Raw genomic sequence first — 20,371 nt, 5'->3', positions numbered from 1 at the left:
AGTTGTAGTTCAGCAACATCTGGGGACACAAAGGTTGAGAAAGACTGTCCTATATTATTAAATATTTCACTTTTAGTATGTGAATTGATGGTTAAGGAAGATAGTTTATGCAGAAATATTACTGGTTTGTCACTTGCTAACTCATTAAACATCTTTAAGCTTCTGGTTTTTGGTCAACAAAACTGTGGAAGAAACCTCCACGAAGGAAAAGTTAATAAGAGCCACTGCATGTCAATTCCCAGTAAAACATATCTCCATAAGGCCCGTCCAAGATGGTAACAGTGACCTGACACAGCCATGACTTTGGCGTGGTTTGGATGTAAAAGGAACCAGGATTTAGGAATCGGGAGTGGTCCTAAAGCTGCATTTCCTCCTTTTGCATGCAAATTCCAACCACCTTCTTCGGACTGGGTTCAGCATTATGTTATCATTGAGAACTGTTGTTCAAATGAACCCAGGGTATGCCCCTAAACTCACTTTAAGAGCCTGTTTCAATCAAGTTCTCAAAGTTGATGCAGGTAAGTACCAGGGTTAATTTTAACTAGGATTAGCAATGATCATACAACACCAAACTAGGTTGAGGGAGGCAGGGGGAATTTGCATGCAATGAGGGAGGATGCACAGAAGCCTGCAGCCCAATCCAGGAATCTTGATTCCACTGTTATGTCTTAACTGGGCCTTATTTTGATCTGTTCTGATCACTACAGCTGATAAGGTAATTTTAAATATGACTATTCAATTTTAAATATGACTTGCTTCATCAGATGTGGCAGTGCAACTGTGAAAGTTACAGGTATCCAAAAGGCTCCTCTGGATTCCAGCAAATCATAATAAGGAAGCTTAACATTTTAAAACAAATTAGAACATCATCTGCATTAATGTTAAAGGACAAGCTAGGAAGAGCTGGTGCTTGCAAACTTAGCAGCTTAAGATGTTAATGGCAAGAATGTCTCATATTAGTAAACAGCCATGTCAGAGTTAATAGGCAAGCAAAACAAAAGATAGAGCTGCAATCCTATACACACTTACCTGGAAATAAGTCCCATTGAACTCAGTGAGGTTACTTTTGAGCAGACAAGTTTAGGACTGCCCTGTGAATTAATTTGGGCACCCTTACCCATTTTTGAAAGTTCTACATTAATAGTACCCTGCAAAGGACAGCTGAAGTTTTCAGCACTTTTATGTATTTTGTGGCAAAATGTTGATATATATCAAAACAGACAGCATCATACTTAAATCTGGAGAGTTACTGGTATTATCCTGATCTGTTCTGGTGTATCTGCCTTTAATGCTGTAATTATTTTCCTGCAACAGTGGAGAAAAGTCATGTTGTACTGATGTGGCTGTGATACCCTGATACTAATTACTTGGTTTGCTGGTATAGAAAGATTCAGTTTCAAGCTGGTAGTAGAATATCCATTCAAAGGCATGTTGAAAAATATGAAATTTAGAAAGAAGAACCAACAGCCTCTTTAGTAATGTTTTACTTCTTTTTTGTTTTAAAATTAAAAAAAAAACATGAAACAAATGAATAATCAAAATAAGCTCAAAATTAAAACCACCACAAGAAAGGAAGGAAGGCAGTCATTTGGGATACTCTACCTTTTTCTGCGCTCCCATTAATTTTAGGAATGAAGTCATCAACTTGTATGCCTAGAATTAATAAATGATATTAATTCTGAATAAGCAGAATTCTATATAGACTATTGATTTTCTATACCGTTTACGGCTCATTTGAAACAGACAGGTAGCAAAAGCGAAGTGGGTAAATAAGCTATAGGGGGAATTTCAAAGGTGGGGGCACAAAACTCACTAGCTCTCACTAGCTCTTGCTCCTGCTTGCCATCATTTTAAATTCCCCATAATACTTTCAGAATGATGTCACTGTGAGGGATATATGGTGAAAGAATACTGGCTCCCTCACCGGCAACCACCATTCACCCTGCCCCTAAATACTTATCCGGACAACACCCATTCTGGGGGCACTCTAGGGCATTAAAATTGGTGGCTGCAGCAACAAGAAATTAGGAGTGATGATTGTGAGTTTCATCCCTCCACTTTTGGCATTTAAGAACATAGGAAACTACTAAATGAGACCATTGCTCCATCTAGTCCAGTGCTGTTTACACTAACTGCCAGCTGCTCTCCAGTTTCTAGACATGAGTCTTTCCCAGGTGGAGATACCAGGGACTGACCCTAGGACCTTTTGCATGCAAAGCATATGCAATGGCCATTTTCTGAGCTATTTGCCCCACCCACTTCCAAAATGCAAAAGAGGTGTTGCAGTTATGTACCCCTCTTCAGCCATGAACCCTCACTAAATATGAGCCACTTTTGAAAGCTTGGCTTAGCTATGTCATCATCCAAACAATCGGAAAATGAGACAAATCCACTTTTTTCACCCTTAAGTAACAGATCTTGTCACGTATCACATGTGCCAAAGTCTAGATACCATCCCCCCTAAATTGTTTATTTACATAATAATTTATATTTAGGTTGTTTTTAACTGTTTTTCATTATGTGTTTACATTTGTTGTAACCCACCCTGGGACCTTTGGGTGAAGGGCAGATAATAAATTCTAATAATAATAATAATTCTCCTTTAACTGATCATTGGAACTAAAATGTTTCAATGGCCAACTTGGCCTTTTCTGCTGGAACATTTTAAAAGCAGTGCCCTCCACTGGTATTTTTCTGTAAGCATGTTCATTAAATTGTTTATCAACTATCTAGGAATTAAACCATAATAAATGAAAGGGATAATTTTCAAATACCATTACAATCTGTGATCTATAGTTCATTTGGCTGCTTTGCAATCACATGAAATGGATAAAATATAGCATTTAAAATTCAGAATTAAGCAAAATACTTTTAACATTAGACCTACCTAAGCTGTTGTGTTCTTTAAGAGCTTTCTCCTGAAGATGTTCTAACCGGACTGCAAACAGAATTCCAAAAAATATATATATTTCACAGTTTAAAAGAAAAAAATATGATAAAAACATGTTTGAATGACTGGACTAACCTTGTAAAGCAGTTAGCTGTTCATTGGTGAAGTCATTATCTGCTTGCAAAGCCTCTATTTTTGCTTGAAGCTCTTGCTCTCTCTCTTCCATCTCTTCTATTTTATGCTGCAATTCCTTTTTCTCAGCCTGCCCCTTTTGCTGAATTTCTTCTTGTCTCCCTTCAGCTGCCTACTCAACAGCAGAAAAAAACAACCCACAGATCAATACTTTTTGATAAAAAAAGCCATTCAGGAGACTTTTGTTTCACTAGAAAATGACATCAGAACATGACATCTGATGAAATGGACTTCAGTCCACGAAAGCTTATGCCACAATAAATTCATTAGTCTTTAAGGAAGCATAAAACTCTTTTATTGTTTTTATTTTATTTATTTATTTTATTTTATTTTATTACATTTTTAGACCGCCCTATAGCAATAAGCTCCCAGGGCGGTGTACAGCATAATTCTGTTAATCTGATATCTGATAATCTGTTACATAAAAAGACAATTTATGTTCTAACAGATTCTCCATATTCATAGCGGAGAAGCATCAGTTCTTATCTGCCCATTACTGCTCCTACAACATGTGACATGGGGTATCTCTGTGCCCAACTCACAACAACCTTCCACTGCAAAGGGGGAAGAATTGTGCAAACACACATTACAGGCAGTATTCACACTTCACAGTAAACCATAGTTAACTGAGTTCTGTAATTTTGGGGAATGAAACTTATTTCAGATTTAGTTGCACGAAACTGTGCTAACAGACTACCCTTGTGGTGTAGGACCATGAACGTTTGTATTTAACATTTGCATTTAAGTGCTGCAGACTGTGGTCCTGTTTACATATCTTGGTAAACCATGGTTAATAGTTCCCTGTGAATGTGCAAATGGCTCCCCACTTTGTCCCTCTCCTGGCGAGAGTAGGAGAAACAAACCATGATCTCTGGCTTAGCACTGCGTCCAAACTGAGGATTGTTGTGTTTTTTGAGATTCCCAGTGCTGTAATTTGCTGCTTTTATTAACAACAACCAACAACAACCAGAACCACAACCATTCTTATTCTTATTAAATTTCTACCCCGCCCTTCCTCCTAGAAGGAGCCCAGGGCGGCAAACAAAAACATTAAAACATACTATAACATCTTAAAAACAAAATACTTTAAAACATATTAAAACAAATTATCTTTCAAAATATTTAAACAAAGCATTTTTAGAAACATATTAAAACAAAGGATCTTTAAAACATCTTTTTTAAAATAGCTTTAAAACATCTAAAATAGTAAAACACAGATGCAGACTGGGATAAGGACTCTACTTAAAAGGCTTGTTGAAACAGGAAGGTCTTCAGTAGGCACTGAAAAGATAACAGAGATGGTGCCTGACTAATAATTAAGGGAAGGGAATTTCAAAGGGTACGTTCCACAACACTAAAGGTCCACTTCCTATGTTGTGCAGAACGGACCTCCTGATAAGATGGTATTTGCAGGAGGCCCTCACCTGCAGAGTGCAGTGGTCAACTGGGTATATAAAGGGTAAGACGGTCTTTCAGGTATCTTGGTCCCAAGTTGCATAGGGTTTGAACACCAAACCAGAACCTTGAACTTGGTCCAGAAGCTAATGGGACAGCCAGTGCAATTCTTTCAGCAGCAGGGTGACATGTTGGCGATACTCTGCCCCAGTGAGCAGTTGAGCCACCACATTTTGCACCAGCTGCAGCTTCTGGACCAACTTCAAGGGCAGTCCCACATAGAGTGCATTACAGTAACCCAACCTGGAGGTTACCAGCACATGGACAACAGTCCATGAATAGTCCAGAAACAGCCGCAGCTGTCTTACCAACAGAAGCTGGTAAAAGGCACTCCTAGCCATGGAGGTCACCTGGGCCTCTAGCGACAAAGATTGATCCAGGAACACCTCTAGACTATGAACCTGTTCTTTCAGAGGGAGTATGACCCCAACCAAAGCAGGCAATTGACCAATTATCTGCACACTGGAACCACCAACCTACAGCACCTCCATCTTGCTAGGAATCAGACTCAGTTTACTGGCCATCATCTAGCCCACAACTGAGTCCAGGCACAGGTCCATGGCTTGCATGGCCTCTCCTAATTCAAATGTTACAAAGAAATACAGCTGGGTATCATCAGCGTACTGCTGACACCTCACCCCTAATTTCTTGATTGCCGCTCCCAATATAGATGTTAAACAGAATTAGGGACAAAATGGTACCCTGTGGCACCCCACAGCACAACTGCCAGGGGGCTGAAAGACAATCAGCCAATACTATTCTCTGAAAGCGACCGTGGAGGTAGGATCGGAACCACAAGGATAGGAGAAAAAATAGTGCCTCTGATACCCAATTCACCAAGTCAGAAGGATACTATTGTCAAAGGTATCAAAGACCACTGAGAGATCAAGTAGGAATAACAGGGTCGCACTCCCCCTGTCCGTCTCCTGATAAAGGTCATACATCAGGGCGGCCAAGGCCAATTCAGTCATATAACCAGGCCTGACTCCATATTGAAATGCTTAAGAGTACTTGCAACTGCTGTGCCACAAGTCTTTTAACCACCTTCCCTTAAAAAGGGAGTATTTGCGACTCGGCGGTAGTCATCACAAACTAATGGATCCAGGGTGGGCTTTTACAGCAATGGTTGGATCATCACCTTTTTCAGGATGGCTGGCACCACTCCGTCCCACAAAGATGTGTTGACCACACCATAGATCCAGTTGGTCATACCCCCTTGGCAAGTTTTAATAAGCCAAGAAGGGCAAGCGTCGAGAGGACATACTGCTGGCCGCATTGTCACAAGCACCTTGTCCTCTTCATCAGGACGCATCAACTGAAACTGATCCCAAGAAGTTGCAGCAGACATTTCACTGGACACCCCAATGGGGACTACAGTCAATGCAAACAATTCCCAGTAGGCTTCCAAAGGACCTAAAACTCCATTTTCTGGAGTTGATGTCAACAGGAATATGACAGTCAATATGTAAAAACGCCACTGGACGGCTACTTGAGGATGCAATGGAGGTGGAGAAGTGGGCCTTTGAAAACCTCACCACCATATAGTAGTAACGGTTATGATGTTTTACTCATGTCCAACCTCACAGCACATCTTTCGCCGCTTGTGCTCCAGCCATCGTCCAGCCTGTTTCATTGGCTTAAAAGGGCAAATCAAGGGAACGGTCACCCTCAAAAACTTTAATAGCGCTTAGTTGTTGTTGTTACATGCCTTCAAGTCGACTACGACTTATAGCGACCCTATGAATCAGTGACCTCCAAGAGCATCTGTCATGAACCACCCTGTTCAGATCTTGTAAGTTCAGGTCTGTGGCTCCCTTTATGGAATCAATCCATCTCTTGTTTGGCCTTCCTCTTTTTCTACTCCCTTCTGTTTTCCCCAGCATTATTGTCTTTTCTAGTGAATCAGGTCTTCTCATGATGTGTCCAAAGTACCAGAAAATATGTTGACATTAAAAATTGCTACACAAATCAATGAAAAAACATGGGATGGTAACACAGAAAACACTGAAATAAAACAAGGTGTCCATGACATCCAGATTCTCCATAAGAAGTAAACTATGGAGGCAAATTCTAAACGAAGAGTGAACCTGTAAGTAACTTCTACAACTGAAATGTGGGATTAGAAAGTAGAAAGACTATCCATACCTTTAGTTTGTCAGTGAGATCTTTAATTTCATTTACTGCTCCATTGTATTTATTAGCCAGTTCCCGCAATTCTTCCTGAGTCCGTTCATTCATTTCTTTCAAGTGAGTACATTCATCTTCAGTGTTGCTTAAACTTCGCTGTAAGAAGGCAAATTGCACATTAAGATCTATTAAAACCAGAAACATTTATTTTACTCTATTTTTAAGATTAATTAGAGCTGCAAAATGTATGAGAATTACAATATCCACTTCTCTAGATAAATGCATTGGACATCACTCAAAATTTTCTTCTGCCTAAGCATGACATGCAAAGCTTGCTGTCCCCAACTCATTCAGAATATGTTATCCATTATGTTTAATATTTTTTTGAAAGAACTCGTCACAAAAAATACTCTCCTCTGTGTGTTAATCTTGAAAAGAGAAACTAATTAAGTATTGTCTACACCTGGCACCTCAAGACTACACAAAATGACAGGCAGCCATATTAGCTAATGCAACTTCTAGATATAAAACAAATTGAATATCAATCTACAGAGATCAAAACAGTACTTTAACATCACACAATCTTCTGGCCTAACCTATGAGTGCCAGAGAAAGATCTCCCAAGCTGGAGGGCTCATTCCAGGATGCATCTGGCTTAGCATCAAACTGCGTAGCATCCAACAGTTGGGCAGGCTAGGAGTCAAGTCTCCCATGGTTGCCGCCAATTGGTTGTCAGACCAGACGGAAGACAGCTGGAGCACCTCCCACAAGTGTGTGAGAGCCAGTGTGATGTAGTGTCAGACTTGGACCTTGGAGAGCAAGGTTCAAATCCCCACTCAGCAATGAAGCTCACTGGGTGACCTTGGGTCAATCACTGTCTCTCAGTCTAACCTATCTCACGTTGTAAGGATAAAATCAGGAGAGAGAGAACCATATTTGGATGCCACCTTGAGCTCCTTGGAGGAAAGGTGGGATATAAATGCATTAATAAATAACGTGAGCAGCGCAATACTGATACTACATCTGTGCTGCTTTCTTTCTTCAATTTCATTAGTCCTAAGAGTAACCTCCAGTTACTAAGAGTAACTTCCAGTGTGGTGTAATGACTGAAATATTGGTATTAGATCTGAAGAATTTAATTTAAATTTGCACTTAGTTTTAAAGCTCCCTTGGTAGCCTTAGGCACTTCATGTCCCCAAGATTAACCTGCCAAGCAGGGTTGTTGTAAGGTTAAAATGTCATTCTAAACTCATTGAAGGAAGTGCTGGACACTAATATAATAAGCATGTCACTCCCAGGATTAAAAGAAGATGACGAAGCGCATAAGGTAATAAGGCTAACTTTTTCATCTCCCCCCCCGACCCCTCAATCACCAATTCTGAATCAGAGGATAATAGCAGTTACTGCAGGAAGCACTGCCTACTTTGATAGCATGGAGTAGTGTATTAAATGGAAATACATACTCTGATGGGCATCTCCGTATATCAAGTGTGGGAAATCTTTGGCCCTCCAGATGTTGCTAAACTATACTAGACCCACTCCTGCAGCGTTATAAAAACATAAAGTAATAACTGACATGATTATCTAATTATCTGGTTAGACCCATTCCAGTCCTGACTTTGGGACCGAAATGGCCTTGGTTTTCTGATGGGACCTTTACTGAGAGAGGGGCAACAGGAGTGCAACCTTGGTTGTCTTTCTTGATCTCACTGATTTTTGATACCATTGGCCAGGGTATCCTCCTGAACTGGCTCGTATTACAGTGGTTCTGGTTCTATCTGCAGAGTTAAATCTGAACTTTTTGGGGGGTGGAGGGTGTTCCTCAGGCCCCTGGTATTAAACCAAGGGGTGCCACAGGACACTGTTTTGTTTCCCATGCTATTTAACATCACTGTGAAGCCATTGAAAGTCATTATTCTGATGACACTCAGCTCTAATTCTCTGTAACATCCATTTGGAGGGACCATGCAGGCCCTGGACTAGTGTCTGGATGCAGTAGTGGCTTGGAGGAGGGCCAAAAAACTGAGTTTAGTAAATCCTGGCAAAATCCCTATGGATGACTGGTTCCTGTGTCTGAGAAGCAGGTCAGTTATCTGTATTGGACAGGGCTACATTGTCTTTGAAGGAACAGGTACACAGTCTGAGGTGTCATAGATCCATCTCTGTCGCTGGAGGCACAGATAGGCTCAACGGTTTTGAGCATCTTTTATCAGCTTTGGCTGGAAAGACAGCTGTGGCTATTCCTGAAGTAGAACTGCTTGGCTATTGTATTCCAGACACTGGTAACCTCAACGTTGGATTACTGAAACTACTCTATGTAGGGATCCCTTAAACATAGTTCAGAGGCTGTTGACTGGAACATCTTCCCAACAGCATATAGCATTGGCTGCCAGTGGTTTTGCTTTTAGCATTTAAAGCCTTATACCACTTGGGGGAAGATTAGGGAAGATTACCAGAGGGACTGTGTTGTCCCGTATACCCCTGCCTGGCAATTAATTGCATTTCTCTGATGGGGTGTTAAGAGTTCCATAAGCCTAACACCAACTAGAGATTGCTCCTTCAGCATTTCAGCTCCAGCCCTACTGAATCAGCTTCCAATTCAGCTCATTTTTGCTTTTAGTCAACTGAAAACTTTTAAAGTTATCTTTTTAAGATAGCTTTCCCTGAAAGGTGATTCAGCCATTTTCTATTGCATACAAGAACTTTTTAATGTTATGTATACACTTATTTTACATATAAAATTATTGGGAAGCAGTTTATAAGGGTTGTATCAAATTAAGTCATTGTGCTTGAGGAATGTCTTATGTTTGCGCAATGGAACTTCTCTTTCCCCTCCTCCCCACATTTATTCAGGGGTGGTGGTGTGTGGGGAAATTCAGTTGAGGCACAATCATAGGATTCAATCCCAAATCTTAAAAAAAAATGAGGTGCGATGAATTTGAAGAAAAATTCATTTTGAACAGAGGTTCACATAAAGTGTGTTCAAATACAATCAAAATAGCTCTTTATCACTGCAATTTTATTCCTTGCAAGCAACAGTTCCAGTCATTAGTACTAGCACAGAAAACAAAAAAACATAAATACATATCTGAGAAAAATACACAAGCCAGATACATATATCTAGAAAAAGAGTTGTTCAGACAAAAAGAAAACATCCCCCCAACTTTGCAAGAGAAAAATTTTTTTTAAGAAAGGGTTAAATCTCACAGTCAGGGAAGATCCTACACTGAAATAAATATGGCATCTCTCAAAGACATAAAATAAGGAAAAGGAAGCACACAAGCTCAAGGACCTACTCCCAACCTTCCCTGAAAGCAATGCTGGGATTAAAAGAAAAAAGGCTGTTGTGGGGGTTAAACATCTCAAGACAAATCACAGCAAAAAACAGCAAAATGTCATGAAAGCATTAACATACTGATTCTCTATTTTCATAGTATGATGGCAAATGTGTTTTAGGAACGTGACTAAATTAATACACACCTCCACTTCAGAGACTTTTCTGACCACCTCAATTTTTTCCTGAAGGACCCGCCTCAGGGACTCTTTGGCAGTTGTCTCATAGTTATGTTTGTCTTCCTGTAATGCTATCAGCTCCTTTCGTAAGCTCTCTTCTGTTTGATTCTGTAAGTAAAAATGCAAGTTGGCAGAGATCTGAAACCCACAGGTTCCTATTTGCTTGCAATAGTATTACATTGTTATGAAAAAAATTGATTCATTTTAGGACTTCACTTATGGGTTTTATCCTGGGAAAGTTGGTATCCCGTTAAAAGTTTCCCACCATGTGCCTCATAATGCCTAAACATTCTCAACCTTTTTCAAACACTACACTTCCAGCCCTATTTGCGTGCTGGTTTATTTCTCAGAAGTCATGTCAATATGTCATTTCACACAGAAAAAAAGTATGCATCTCACAAACAGATTCTAATTTTTTTCTCCTCAATAAAAGAGGGGGCAGAAGGAAGAATATTTCAGGACCATACTGTGTACTCTCTTCCTTTTCAGGACCTGTTAAACACATGCATAGGCACACAAACCTACCTACCTATGTTATGGTTAAGGAAAACATGAGCTAGAGACCTTAACAACACTAACCAAGATACCAGCTTTATCAGGATTTGAATCAAGCATTAAACTGTAATTTAAGATCTTGGCTAAATGCATACCCTGATAAGCTGTGGTTACATTAACTGTGGTCTATGCTCATGTTTCACTTAATCCTTAAAGTGAAAGGAAGCAGGCAATTCACTCGTGAAGGTACCCAAGTCTCTTAATTGCTGTAAAGAAGACGGCGGTGCTACATTTGCAGCAGCCCACAATTGTGAAGCAGGATTTGGGAACATGTGCAGTGAAACCTCAGAAGCCAAAAAGGGAGTTACAGGATTCTGTGACATAGCTACATCTCTTTTTATAACACAGCAATGGCTCTTTCTTCCCCTATTGCTGGGATGCAAGTGAGGTCCAGAAGACCCACAAAGTCCCTGGATAGGCCTGTACATAAGAACCAGGCCTCAAAGCTAAGCCACTAGCTAGAATTCTACTCAGATTACAATTGCAAGACACTCAATCACCAAAGCACTGTGCTGACACCCATAATATTTGGTTACCTCACTTTATCAAAAACTGCTCTGCTCTGGCCACTGTAAGAAAGTGCTGAATGACTATCCTACATAAGCTCTCTCTGCGCTCAGAACTGCAGTGCAAAATAACACTTAGGAACATTGGAAGCTGCCTTATACTGAGTCAGACCATTGGTCCATCTAGCTCAGTACTGTCTATGCTGACTGACAGTAGCTCTCCAGGGTTTCAGATAGGGGTCTTTCCCAGCCCTAACTGGAGATGCCAGGGATTGAACCAGAAGCCTTCTGCATGCAAAACAGGTGTTCTACCACTGTGCTATGCCCTTTTCCCACTTCATTCAGAATGGGAAGTCTCCATATAAAGCAGTGATTTAAATCAGAACTTTTTAACTCAATGATTTTACACCACGGCTTAAATCAGAGATTTAAAATTGCTTTAATGTAAATCAGTCCATGCTAGTTTTGAGGAAGAAAGATTTACATAAGTATTCTATAATCAGAATCTAATGAACTGTGCACACCAAATTTTAGCCTTGTCTTTGATCTGTAAGTACCCTAAGAACTTGGATCTCCCTGTCAGTGAGTTTGTGGCTTATTTATTTAAATAATGGATACTCTGTTTTTATGAGCACTTTAGGTGGCCTATGCTTAAATGGATCACCACAACAAATTTTATTATATGGTCACAAACCCAGTTAAAACAAATTAAAACACCAAAATCATACAATGTCTAGCGTTGTTGTTATGTGCCTTCAAGTCGATCACGACTTATGGCACCCTATGAATCAGCGACCTCCAAGAGCATCTGTTGTAAACCACCCTGTTCAGATCTTGTAAGTTCAGGTCTGTGGCTTCCTTTATGGAATCAATCCATCTCTTGTTTGGTCTTCCTCTGTTTCTACTCCCTTCCGTTTTTCCAGCATTATTGTCTTTTCTAGTGACTCATGCCTTCTCATTATGTGTCCAAAGTATGATAACCTCAGGTTCATCGTTTTAGGTTCTACTGATAGTTCTGGTTTAATTTGTTCTAACACCCAATTATTTGTCTTTTTCGCACTCTATGCTATGCACAAAGCTCTCCTCCAACACCACATTTCAAATGAGTTGATTTTTCTCTTATCTGCTTTTTTCACCGTCCAACTTTCACATTCATACATAGAGATCAGGAATACCATGGTCTGAATTATCCTGACTTTAGTGTTCAGTGATACATCTTTGCAATTGAGGACCTTTTCTAGTTCTCTCACAGCTGCCCTCGCCAGTCCTAGCCTTCTTCTGATTTCTTGACTATTGTCTCCATTTTGGTTTATGACTATGCCAAGGTATTGATAATCCTTGACAAGTTCAATGTCCTCGTTGTCAACTTTAAAGTTACATAAATCTTCTGTTGCCATTACTTTAGTCTTCTTGATGTTCAGCTGTAGTCCTGCTTTCATGCTTTCCTGTGTTTTAACAGTTCTATTGATCCATCCCCACAGGGACAGAACTGTTCATTATATGGAGTACCCAAAAAACAACCATCCAGTATGGCCAACGCAAGGCAACTGAATCTAGCCCTACAAAAAAAATCAGTATTTAGGAACAGTCGGGTTATCCAAATATTACACAAATTGCAGAAGGCAAGTCCATCAATATTTATCACTGCTAGATGGAACCTTCATGTTCAGAGGTAGTACACCATTGAGTATCAGTTAATGAGGGGAGGCAGCAATAGCACAGGCCTTGCTTGTGGGCCTCCCAGAAACATGTAGTTGGTAACTGTGGGAAATAGGATGTTGAACTAGACGGACCTTTGATCTGATCTATCAAGGATACTCTGTTCTTAATCACTAAACAAATAATACATGTTTTGATATTATCAGATATGTTGTTCCCAAGCAAGGTACCTACTTTTGAACATGCTTGTAATTGGTTTCCCATAACCTCTAACCTTGATAGTAGTCTATCTTCATCTATCAAAGCCTGTTCAAAAGAAATCCAAACACATTCTTAAATTAGCAAGATCCACTACAGTAGAAACACACAGTAAGCATTTCATAAGAACATGGGTTTTCACAGACCATATGCAATACTTTATTGCTAGGGTAACCAAAGTGGTGCCCTCTAGACGTTGTTGGACTCCAGCTCCCATCATCCTTGACCATTGGCCATGCTTGATGTTGGGAGTCCAACAAATGTGAAGATTTTATTTTTATTTATTTATTTATTTTGATGATGATGATGATTAATTACATTTATATACCGCCTCATAGCCAATGCAGTTTACAGCAATTAAAAACATTAAAAACAAATATACACATTTTAAAACACAAAAAACGATTTACAAACACAATTTAAAAATTTTAAAAACAATTAAAAAACACATGCTAAAATGCCTGGGAGAAGAGGAAAGTCTTGACCTGGCGCCGAGAAGATAACAGTGTGGGCGCCAGGTGCACCTCATCAGCAACATCATTCCATAATTTGAGGGCCACCACTGAGAAGGCCCTCTCCCTTCTTGCCACCCTCCAAGCTTCCCTCAGAGTAGGCACCCGGAGGAGGGCCTTGGATGTTGAGCATAGTGGATGGGTGGGTTCATGTCGGGAGAGGCGTTCCATCAGGTATTGTCCTAAGCTGTGTAAGGCTTTATAGGTTAAAACCAGCACCTTGAATCGAACTCAGAAACATACAGGCAGCCAATGCAAGCGGGCCAGAATCGGGTTATATGTTCGAACCATCTGGTCCCTGTTACCAATCTAGCCGCTGCATTTTGCACAAGCTGCAGCTTCCAAACCGTCTTCAAAGGCAGCCCCACGTAGAGTGCATTGCAGTAATCTAGTTTGGAGGTTACCAGAGCATGGGCAACTGAAGCCAGGTTATTTATTATTTATTTCTTACATTTATACCCCACCTTTCTTTCATCATAGAACCCAAAGTGGCATATATGTGGTTCCCAGGCAGTCTCCCATCCAGGCAAAGATCAGACCCAGACCAACTTAGCTTCAGCAAAGTGGTGACCACATGTGCCTTCAGACCACAGCACATGGATTACCCCTATTTTACTGCATTTACGCTACTGATTAGTTAGTAGCAATTATAGTTTTGACAAATAAGTATGTGTACCATCTACTTACTGAAAAGGTCCACATGCAAAAGCACACAAAATACCTGCCAACTAGTATCTGATGCCTCTTGAGTAACAGCAAGCAATCGCTGCAAGGTGGCCAGTTTCTGTTCCAACATTTGTTCCCTATGTAAGGCTTCCTACATTGAATACACAAAAAGTCAATTAATACAACACAGTAGTAATATAATGCAACACTTACAAATTCAGGCAGCCTATTGATTTTAACACTCCTTTTTATGTATTCATAACTAGTTCAATCTAAACAGAGTTAAAAGGGTACCAGTGGGAGATGTCAACATGTTATCTTTTGGGCCTCAATGGTTGTACCTATATATTTGATATTTGGGGCTAAGTCAGGACACCTACCCACTCCAGTGAACTTGGGTTCCCATATGTGCAAAGCATGTGCTCTGCCCTCTTACAAATGTTGGAGCTCATCTCACTGTAGGCTTTTTATACGTTTTAAAGATAAAAACACTTCACGGACTAATTCTGTTACAAAGAGGCTCAGGTGTCAAAGTTCAAGAGCACAATCTCAATTTCTCACCAAAAGATTCAAAGTTCTCTTTATAAGCAACCACTAGATGGCATACTTTACCCTTCTCTTTTCAATGTACCTGGCAGTCAATAAGAATATGACCTTATCCTTAAACAGCACAAAAATACAACTCTCCCTTCCCCCCACACACATACAGGCAGATTTTGCACACCGCATAAGCAGTTTTTAGAAGTCAATATCAAAACTGTTGAAATGTTCCAGGTGTAACTAAGAGAAAGCAGTAACCTGCAGAGCTCACTTTTGCCTACAGTCCAGGAGGAGATGGATAAAAGGAAATACAAACTGGGCACACTTTGAAGCATATGTAATTTTATTCTTTATAGGCAAGTATGCCAGAACTTCCCATAAATACATTGTGTTAGGATATACAGTGAAAATGTCAATCAAGAATGGGGCTTAGGAGACTTGCAGGGAACATATTTACTGCAACAAGCTAGTACTCCAATCTGCATTACAGCTCATCCAGGAGTTTGCTGAAGTGGGAGCATATCAGAGGGACTGAATGGAGAGATGCTAGAGTAGTCTGGGGCAAGACTGGAAAATGCTTCTTTGAACTCTGAGTTCCCCATCCCACACAGACTTGGGAGACAGAAGATAGGAATGCTAATCATTACAATGAGCTGAGATAGGTTAACACTGGCATGCAAAAGATATTAATTATTACAGTGTATACATGAAAAAATACCCCTGAAACTCTACTATTGCTTGGTTATGTATATGAGGTCTTACATTCAAACCTGCTCTCTAGGATTTGAAACATTATAACAAGAGAGGCCACCATATGCATGATGCCACTAGTCGATCCAACCTTAGCCTTGTTCCCAGTGTATATACCACACCAAAGCTCTTGACCGATTATGCATAATGCCACTAAATCAATTCTATACAATATAAAAGGCATAGGAATTATTTATCTGACTGAAAACAAAGTTACCTGTAGATACTGAGAAAGCTGAAACAGTTCCTGAGAATACATACTGGGAGTGTTCGCAGCAACCTGTGAAATTGGAGAACAAATTTATCTAGAACCCATAATACTTTCAACTCATATAAACTCTATAAACAATTTCTCTTCCTTTGCTATTTTGGTTGTACAGCTCTCTCCTCTTATTCTATCCAAACAATTCTCCATAATGTATCAAAGTGAAGCTCCGTAATCAGTAGTTATCCCTCACATTTTTGGTATTACCTTCATAAAATAGCAAATACGGCTAATATTCTTTAAGGATTTTCACAAATATTTTCTTAAAATATCAGTATCAATACAAGCTACTGTAATAAACGTGGGGGGGGGACTTGTACAGATTAATGGAGAAATCTTATTTTGAGCCAACAGTTAACACCATGGGTTTTTTGTTGGCCATCTTCAAATTGTAAACTATTTGAAAAAGAAATGGGCTACCATTTTTTGTATGCATAACAGTAAGTATGAATCAATATTTTTGTTTGTTTGGGTAAGCCCATCCAAACATATCATTTAGTTACTTACATCTGCTTATAAGTTTTACTGATTTTATCTTTGTTTTTAATTAAGATAGTTTTATGTATTTTTGTTTTTAATTGATTTGTGGATTTTAGTTGAGTATTTACAATTTTATTTGTAAACCACTTGGAGAACTCTTTGATCAAGCAGTTTATAAAATTTCTAAATAAACAAACAAACATGGGAGAAAGAGTTTGCTGTTTTATCTTTAGGAGCAATGTCCACAAGATTGGCTTTTGATATATAAAACAGCTTCTACAATACATGTCTATCAGGGATCAAAAATGTTTTTTTGTAGTTCAGGAATATATTAACAACCCTGTTTAACTTCATGTAATTGAAAGAGAGGTCATAGGAAAACACAGTATTTCGTTCAAATACACTTCATGTATAATTTCTCTAGATTTCTGTTACCTTCTTTATATGGAAGAAATTAAACTGGTAAATTTCTTAGTTAACTTGGTAGAGTACTTTAATACAACATTAATCATTGTGCTGGAATGTTGAAGGTGCAAGAAGCCATACTTGCACAGTCTGCTGCAAAAGAACACATGAATATACCTGTACATGAATGTACCTTTTCAATTGGCGCTGGTCTCTAATCTAGCCTATACTTACATAAAGATAAGCAAATTAAGGATACCTATTATTAGCTAGGTATTGTAGGTACTTTTGCTTAATATGCAATATTCTTGTAGTAAAAGACCCTTTCAAACCATAATTGATTAGCTAAAAACAAGCTTTTGGCTTATTATAATTGTGATTTGTTTAGAGCAAAGCAAACCATGATCCCTGGCTCAGATGTAATGCTAAGCCAGTGGTAACTGTTTCTCCCCAGCATGAGAAATGAGGATAAACGAGTACAATCTGCTTGTGCATGGTAAACTATGGTTTATTTGTCAGCACAACATGAGAATATGGCCATTGTCTGATTTGTGACTTATCACTGTATATCTGTGCTAAACTGGTATTTTCTCAGCTGGAGAGAAAAATGCTACATTTTAATGTTTTGATAGTGTTTATTCTTTTCTCTTTGTAAACTGCCCAAAGAACATATGCTACTGGATAGCCTATATACTATAAATATAGTTAATATATTTTAATAAATACATTCAATTAAAAAAATTCTGTTATTTAACTTATTTGCTGCTGCAAGAATCTGTATGCAGAAAAATGAAAATTTGCACAAATTCCTATAAGCACAGATTGGTTTTACAAAATAGGATATATTGCATCATTAATCAAGCTGACATATTTTTGAAGAACCTGTTCAACAAAAAAAATATTGAAAGATGGTAGATTGCATACAATTGTGTTTATACAGAAACATGGGATGTACACAGCCCTCAGGCACATCTCCATGTCAACTTTTTATTCAGTTCAATTGGTTGTATCCCACTTTTTGACTGGCATCCCCAAAGCAGGACATCTACACTTTCAAACAGAATGGGAGGGGTGGTGGGGAGAGATTGCGAGCAAAGGATCTCCCCTTTGTGTGTCTTTCGAAGTACTTGACTCTTTTCTACTATCTATGTGACAGAAGGATAGAATTGTTCTACAAATTACCTTATCAACAGGACTTGGTAAGGAAGCATGGATGACACTGTAGAAGAAAAACATCACTATTTAAATAAAGTTCCATTTGTTAATGACTAGAACTGCAGACAATTACAATTTCTATGAAGAAATGTCCTTAAGCACTCACAATAATGATTGGACATCACATTATAGTGTCCCAATATAGCAGGGTGAGGAATCTCAGGCCCAGGGGCCAAATGCAGCCACCCAAGCCTCTCTAGCTGGCCCTCTGAACTCTCCCCAGGCCATTCTCCTCCTGCCTAGGTAACACTCCTCACTGGCCCTGCTTTGCATCCCAAGTGTTTTTGCCTGGCTGGAACATGTCCTTAAACTCCAATAATGCCTCTTGCTCATCTGGATGGAGAACAGAAAGGGTTGAATGAGCACGAGTAGAAACTAGTCTACTGTACAAAGGTAACATTTACATGCCTTTTGCTCCACCCACCACTGATGGGAGGCCCTTGGAAGGTTGCTCAGAAGGGAATGTGGCCCTCAGATTGAAAAAGTTTCCCCACACCCTTGCAATATAGAGATGAATAAAAGATTTCAGCCAGAGAGAGAGGTCAGTTTTGCTATGAAATAACATCAACTAATAGCCAAAACTGTATATAGTACATTAAACAGATGTCCATACCAAAATGGTGTAGTAATGGCTAATAGCCCTAGCTCTGTATGGAATAACAGTCTTATTTGTGATATATTGCAATTATTTAATATCTGAAACCTGATGGAAATTAGAACAACTTTAAAGTTACACTTACTCTGATCGCAGCCTAGCTTCCATACCATCTGGGAGAAAGAGTTTTATTGTGGAGACAATGCATCCATGGGTGACTGGAAAGAACATTAACACTGTAAGTTCTAAGTAACTATTTTATTTATTTATTATTAAATGTATATCCTGCCCTTCCTCCCAGAAATAGCCCTGGGTGGAAATAAAGCTCTGTTCAGTGAAAAGTAAATGCAACAAAATATTCAATATAATTGTAGTAATGCTGTCAGACAAAGAATAAAAGAGCCAGATACAAAAGGACGCAGAAGATGATGGGGTGTGTGTGTTTGACTAACTGAATAAAAGAGAAGCAGCTGACCATATCTCAGCGAAACTTAAGTCCCATGTCACCTTGCACTGTAAATCCAATTCTGAATTGTTAGACAGTACACATAACAGTTCTTTTGGAAAACTGTTTATGACTAGGTAATACTTCAGACAACTCTTGATGTTCACAAAAAACCCAATCAAATCATTTTCAAAAGTTTTAGAACATTTAGATGAAAATTAGATCAGTTACCCTGAGTATAAAAGACCAAAGCTAGTCATAAAGAGTAAGACAAAGAAAACCTATAAACCACTATTTCAGACATGTTGTTGAATGAATTTGAAGAACAGAAGAAAGATTTTACAACAATTAGAGTAGACAGCAAAAATCTTACTGGAAGAGATCTAATAATGCTTGCTTGGGACGGATATTTCCCTTTAATATTACAGAGATGCAGAGCACCAGGTACACTATTTTACACACTCACAGTAGGTTTTGTTTGCTTCCTTTTGAGCAGCAGCCACCCTGAATCCCTTGAAAAGCCACCCTCAAATGTCATGGAAGCCTCAAGAGCAGCAACCCATGAGATGTTAAAGGCTTCTCTGAGAAACAGGGAGATTCCTTGTGCACAATAAGTCTTTGCATGAAGACATTCTGGCTTCATGAATCTTGACCATAGGAAGCCAAATAGAGAAAGCAGTTTTAATTATTATATAATCATAATATAATGGAAACTTGAAATTCCCAACTTTGTTTTTTTCCAAATACCAACATAGGGCTTAAGAATCATCTGCTGATGAGCAGAAGAAAGTGCTTGACTCTTCCCATCCCTACTGGTTTCCCACTGCAGTTGCCTCCCCACTCTTTCACATGGCTCTTAAGATGAAGAAATGGGTGGCAGGGGGGAGAGATCTGCTATGGAAAGTTTGTGGGCACAAAATGGGTTAAGTGCCTTCTAGCAGCTGATCCTCCCCCTGTGAATAGCTTGCATTTTCCATTAACTTGGCAATGTGGAATTGGGATAACACGTATTCCGAGATAGTATCTATCTTGACCCATAATCGCAATACAAATGCTGAAGATAATTTTAAGTTTCTCAAATAACTGAATTTTAATTTTGCTAGAAATGTCAAATGTCATACTGAAATAATGACTGCCTATATCTCCCCTTGGTTTTATTACCCTGAAACTCACTTTTATAAACTTAAATATGACAACTCTGCATCTGTGCCAACATTTGTTTCACCTACATAAAACAAGAAACTGAAGACACTCAAGAGTGAAGACACTCAGTTTGCCTAGGATGGTTGTGCATATAGTTGGGGGCATGAACTAAGGTATTAAATGCACCTGTTTCCAACAAC

The 20,371-nt window shown here is 39.1% G+C and overlaps 1 protein-coding gene across 20 annotated transcripts in view; it reads right to left on the bottom strand.

Moving 5' to 3' along the window:
* SLMAP (sarcolemma associated protein) overlaps nt 1-20,371 on the bottom strand; it is a 189,292-nt gene that overhangs the window by 71,370 nt on the left and 97,551 nt on the right. For 16 of the 20 annotated variants that reach the window (XM_061618318.1, XM_061618302.1, XM_061618301.1 and 13 more), the window contains exons 4-13: nt 18,729-18,801; nt 17,956-17,992; nt 15,841-15,903; nt 14,389-14,484; nt 13,132-13,203; nt 10,145-10,285; nt 6,683-6,820; nt 3,026-3,194; nt 2,888-2,938; nt 1,603-1,653 (exon numbers count right to left, since the gene is read on the bottom strand). In XM_061618318.1, the coding sequence (XP_061474302.1) occupies nt 1,603-1,653; nt 2,888-2,938; nt 3,026-3,194; nt 6,683-6,820; nt 10,145-10,285; nt 13,132-13,203; nt 14,389-14,484; nt 15,841-15,903; nt 17,956-17,992; nt 18,729-18,801 (891 nt within the window). The remainder of the gene's footprint in view (nt 1-1,602; nt 1,654-2,887; nt 2,939-3,025; nt 3,195-6,682; nt 6,821-10,144; nt 10,286-13,131; nt 13,204-14,388; nt 14,485-15,840; nt 15,904-17,955; nt 17,993-18,728; nt 18,802-20,371) is intronic. The other 4 variants (XM_061618309.1, XM_061618314.1, XM_061618311.1 and 1 more) reach the window with 1 other exon arrangement.

Source organism: Rhineura floridana, chromosome 3, assembly GCF_030035675.1.
Source record: "Rhineura floridana isolate rRhiFlo1 chromosome 3, rRhiFlo1.hap2, whole genome shotgun sequence".
Lineage (NCBI taxonomy): Eukaryota > Metazoa > Chordata > Lepidosauria > Squamata > Rhineuridae > Rhineura > Rhineura floridana.
Note: the sequence above shows the minus strand (reverse complement) of the source record. Positions and strands in the feature narration are given on the sequence as shown.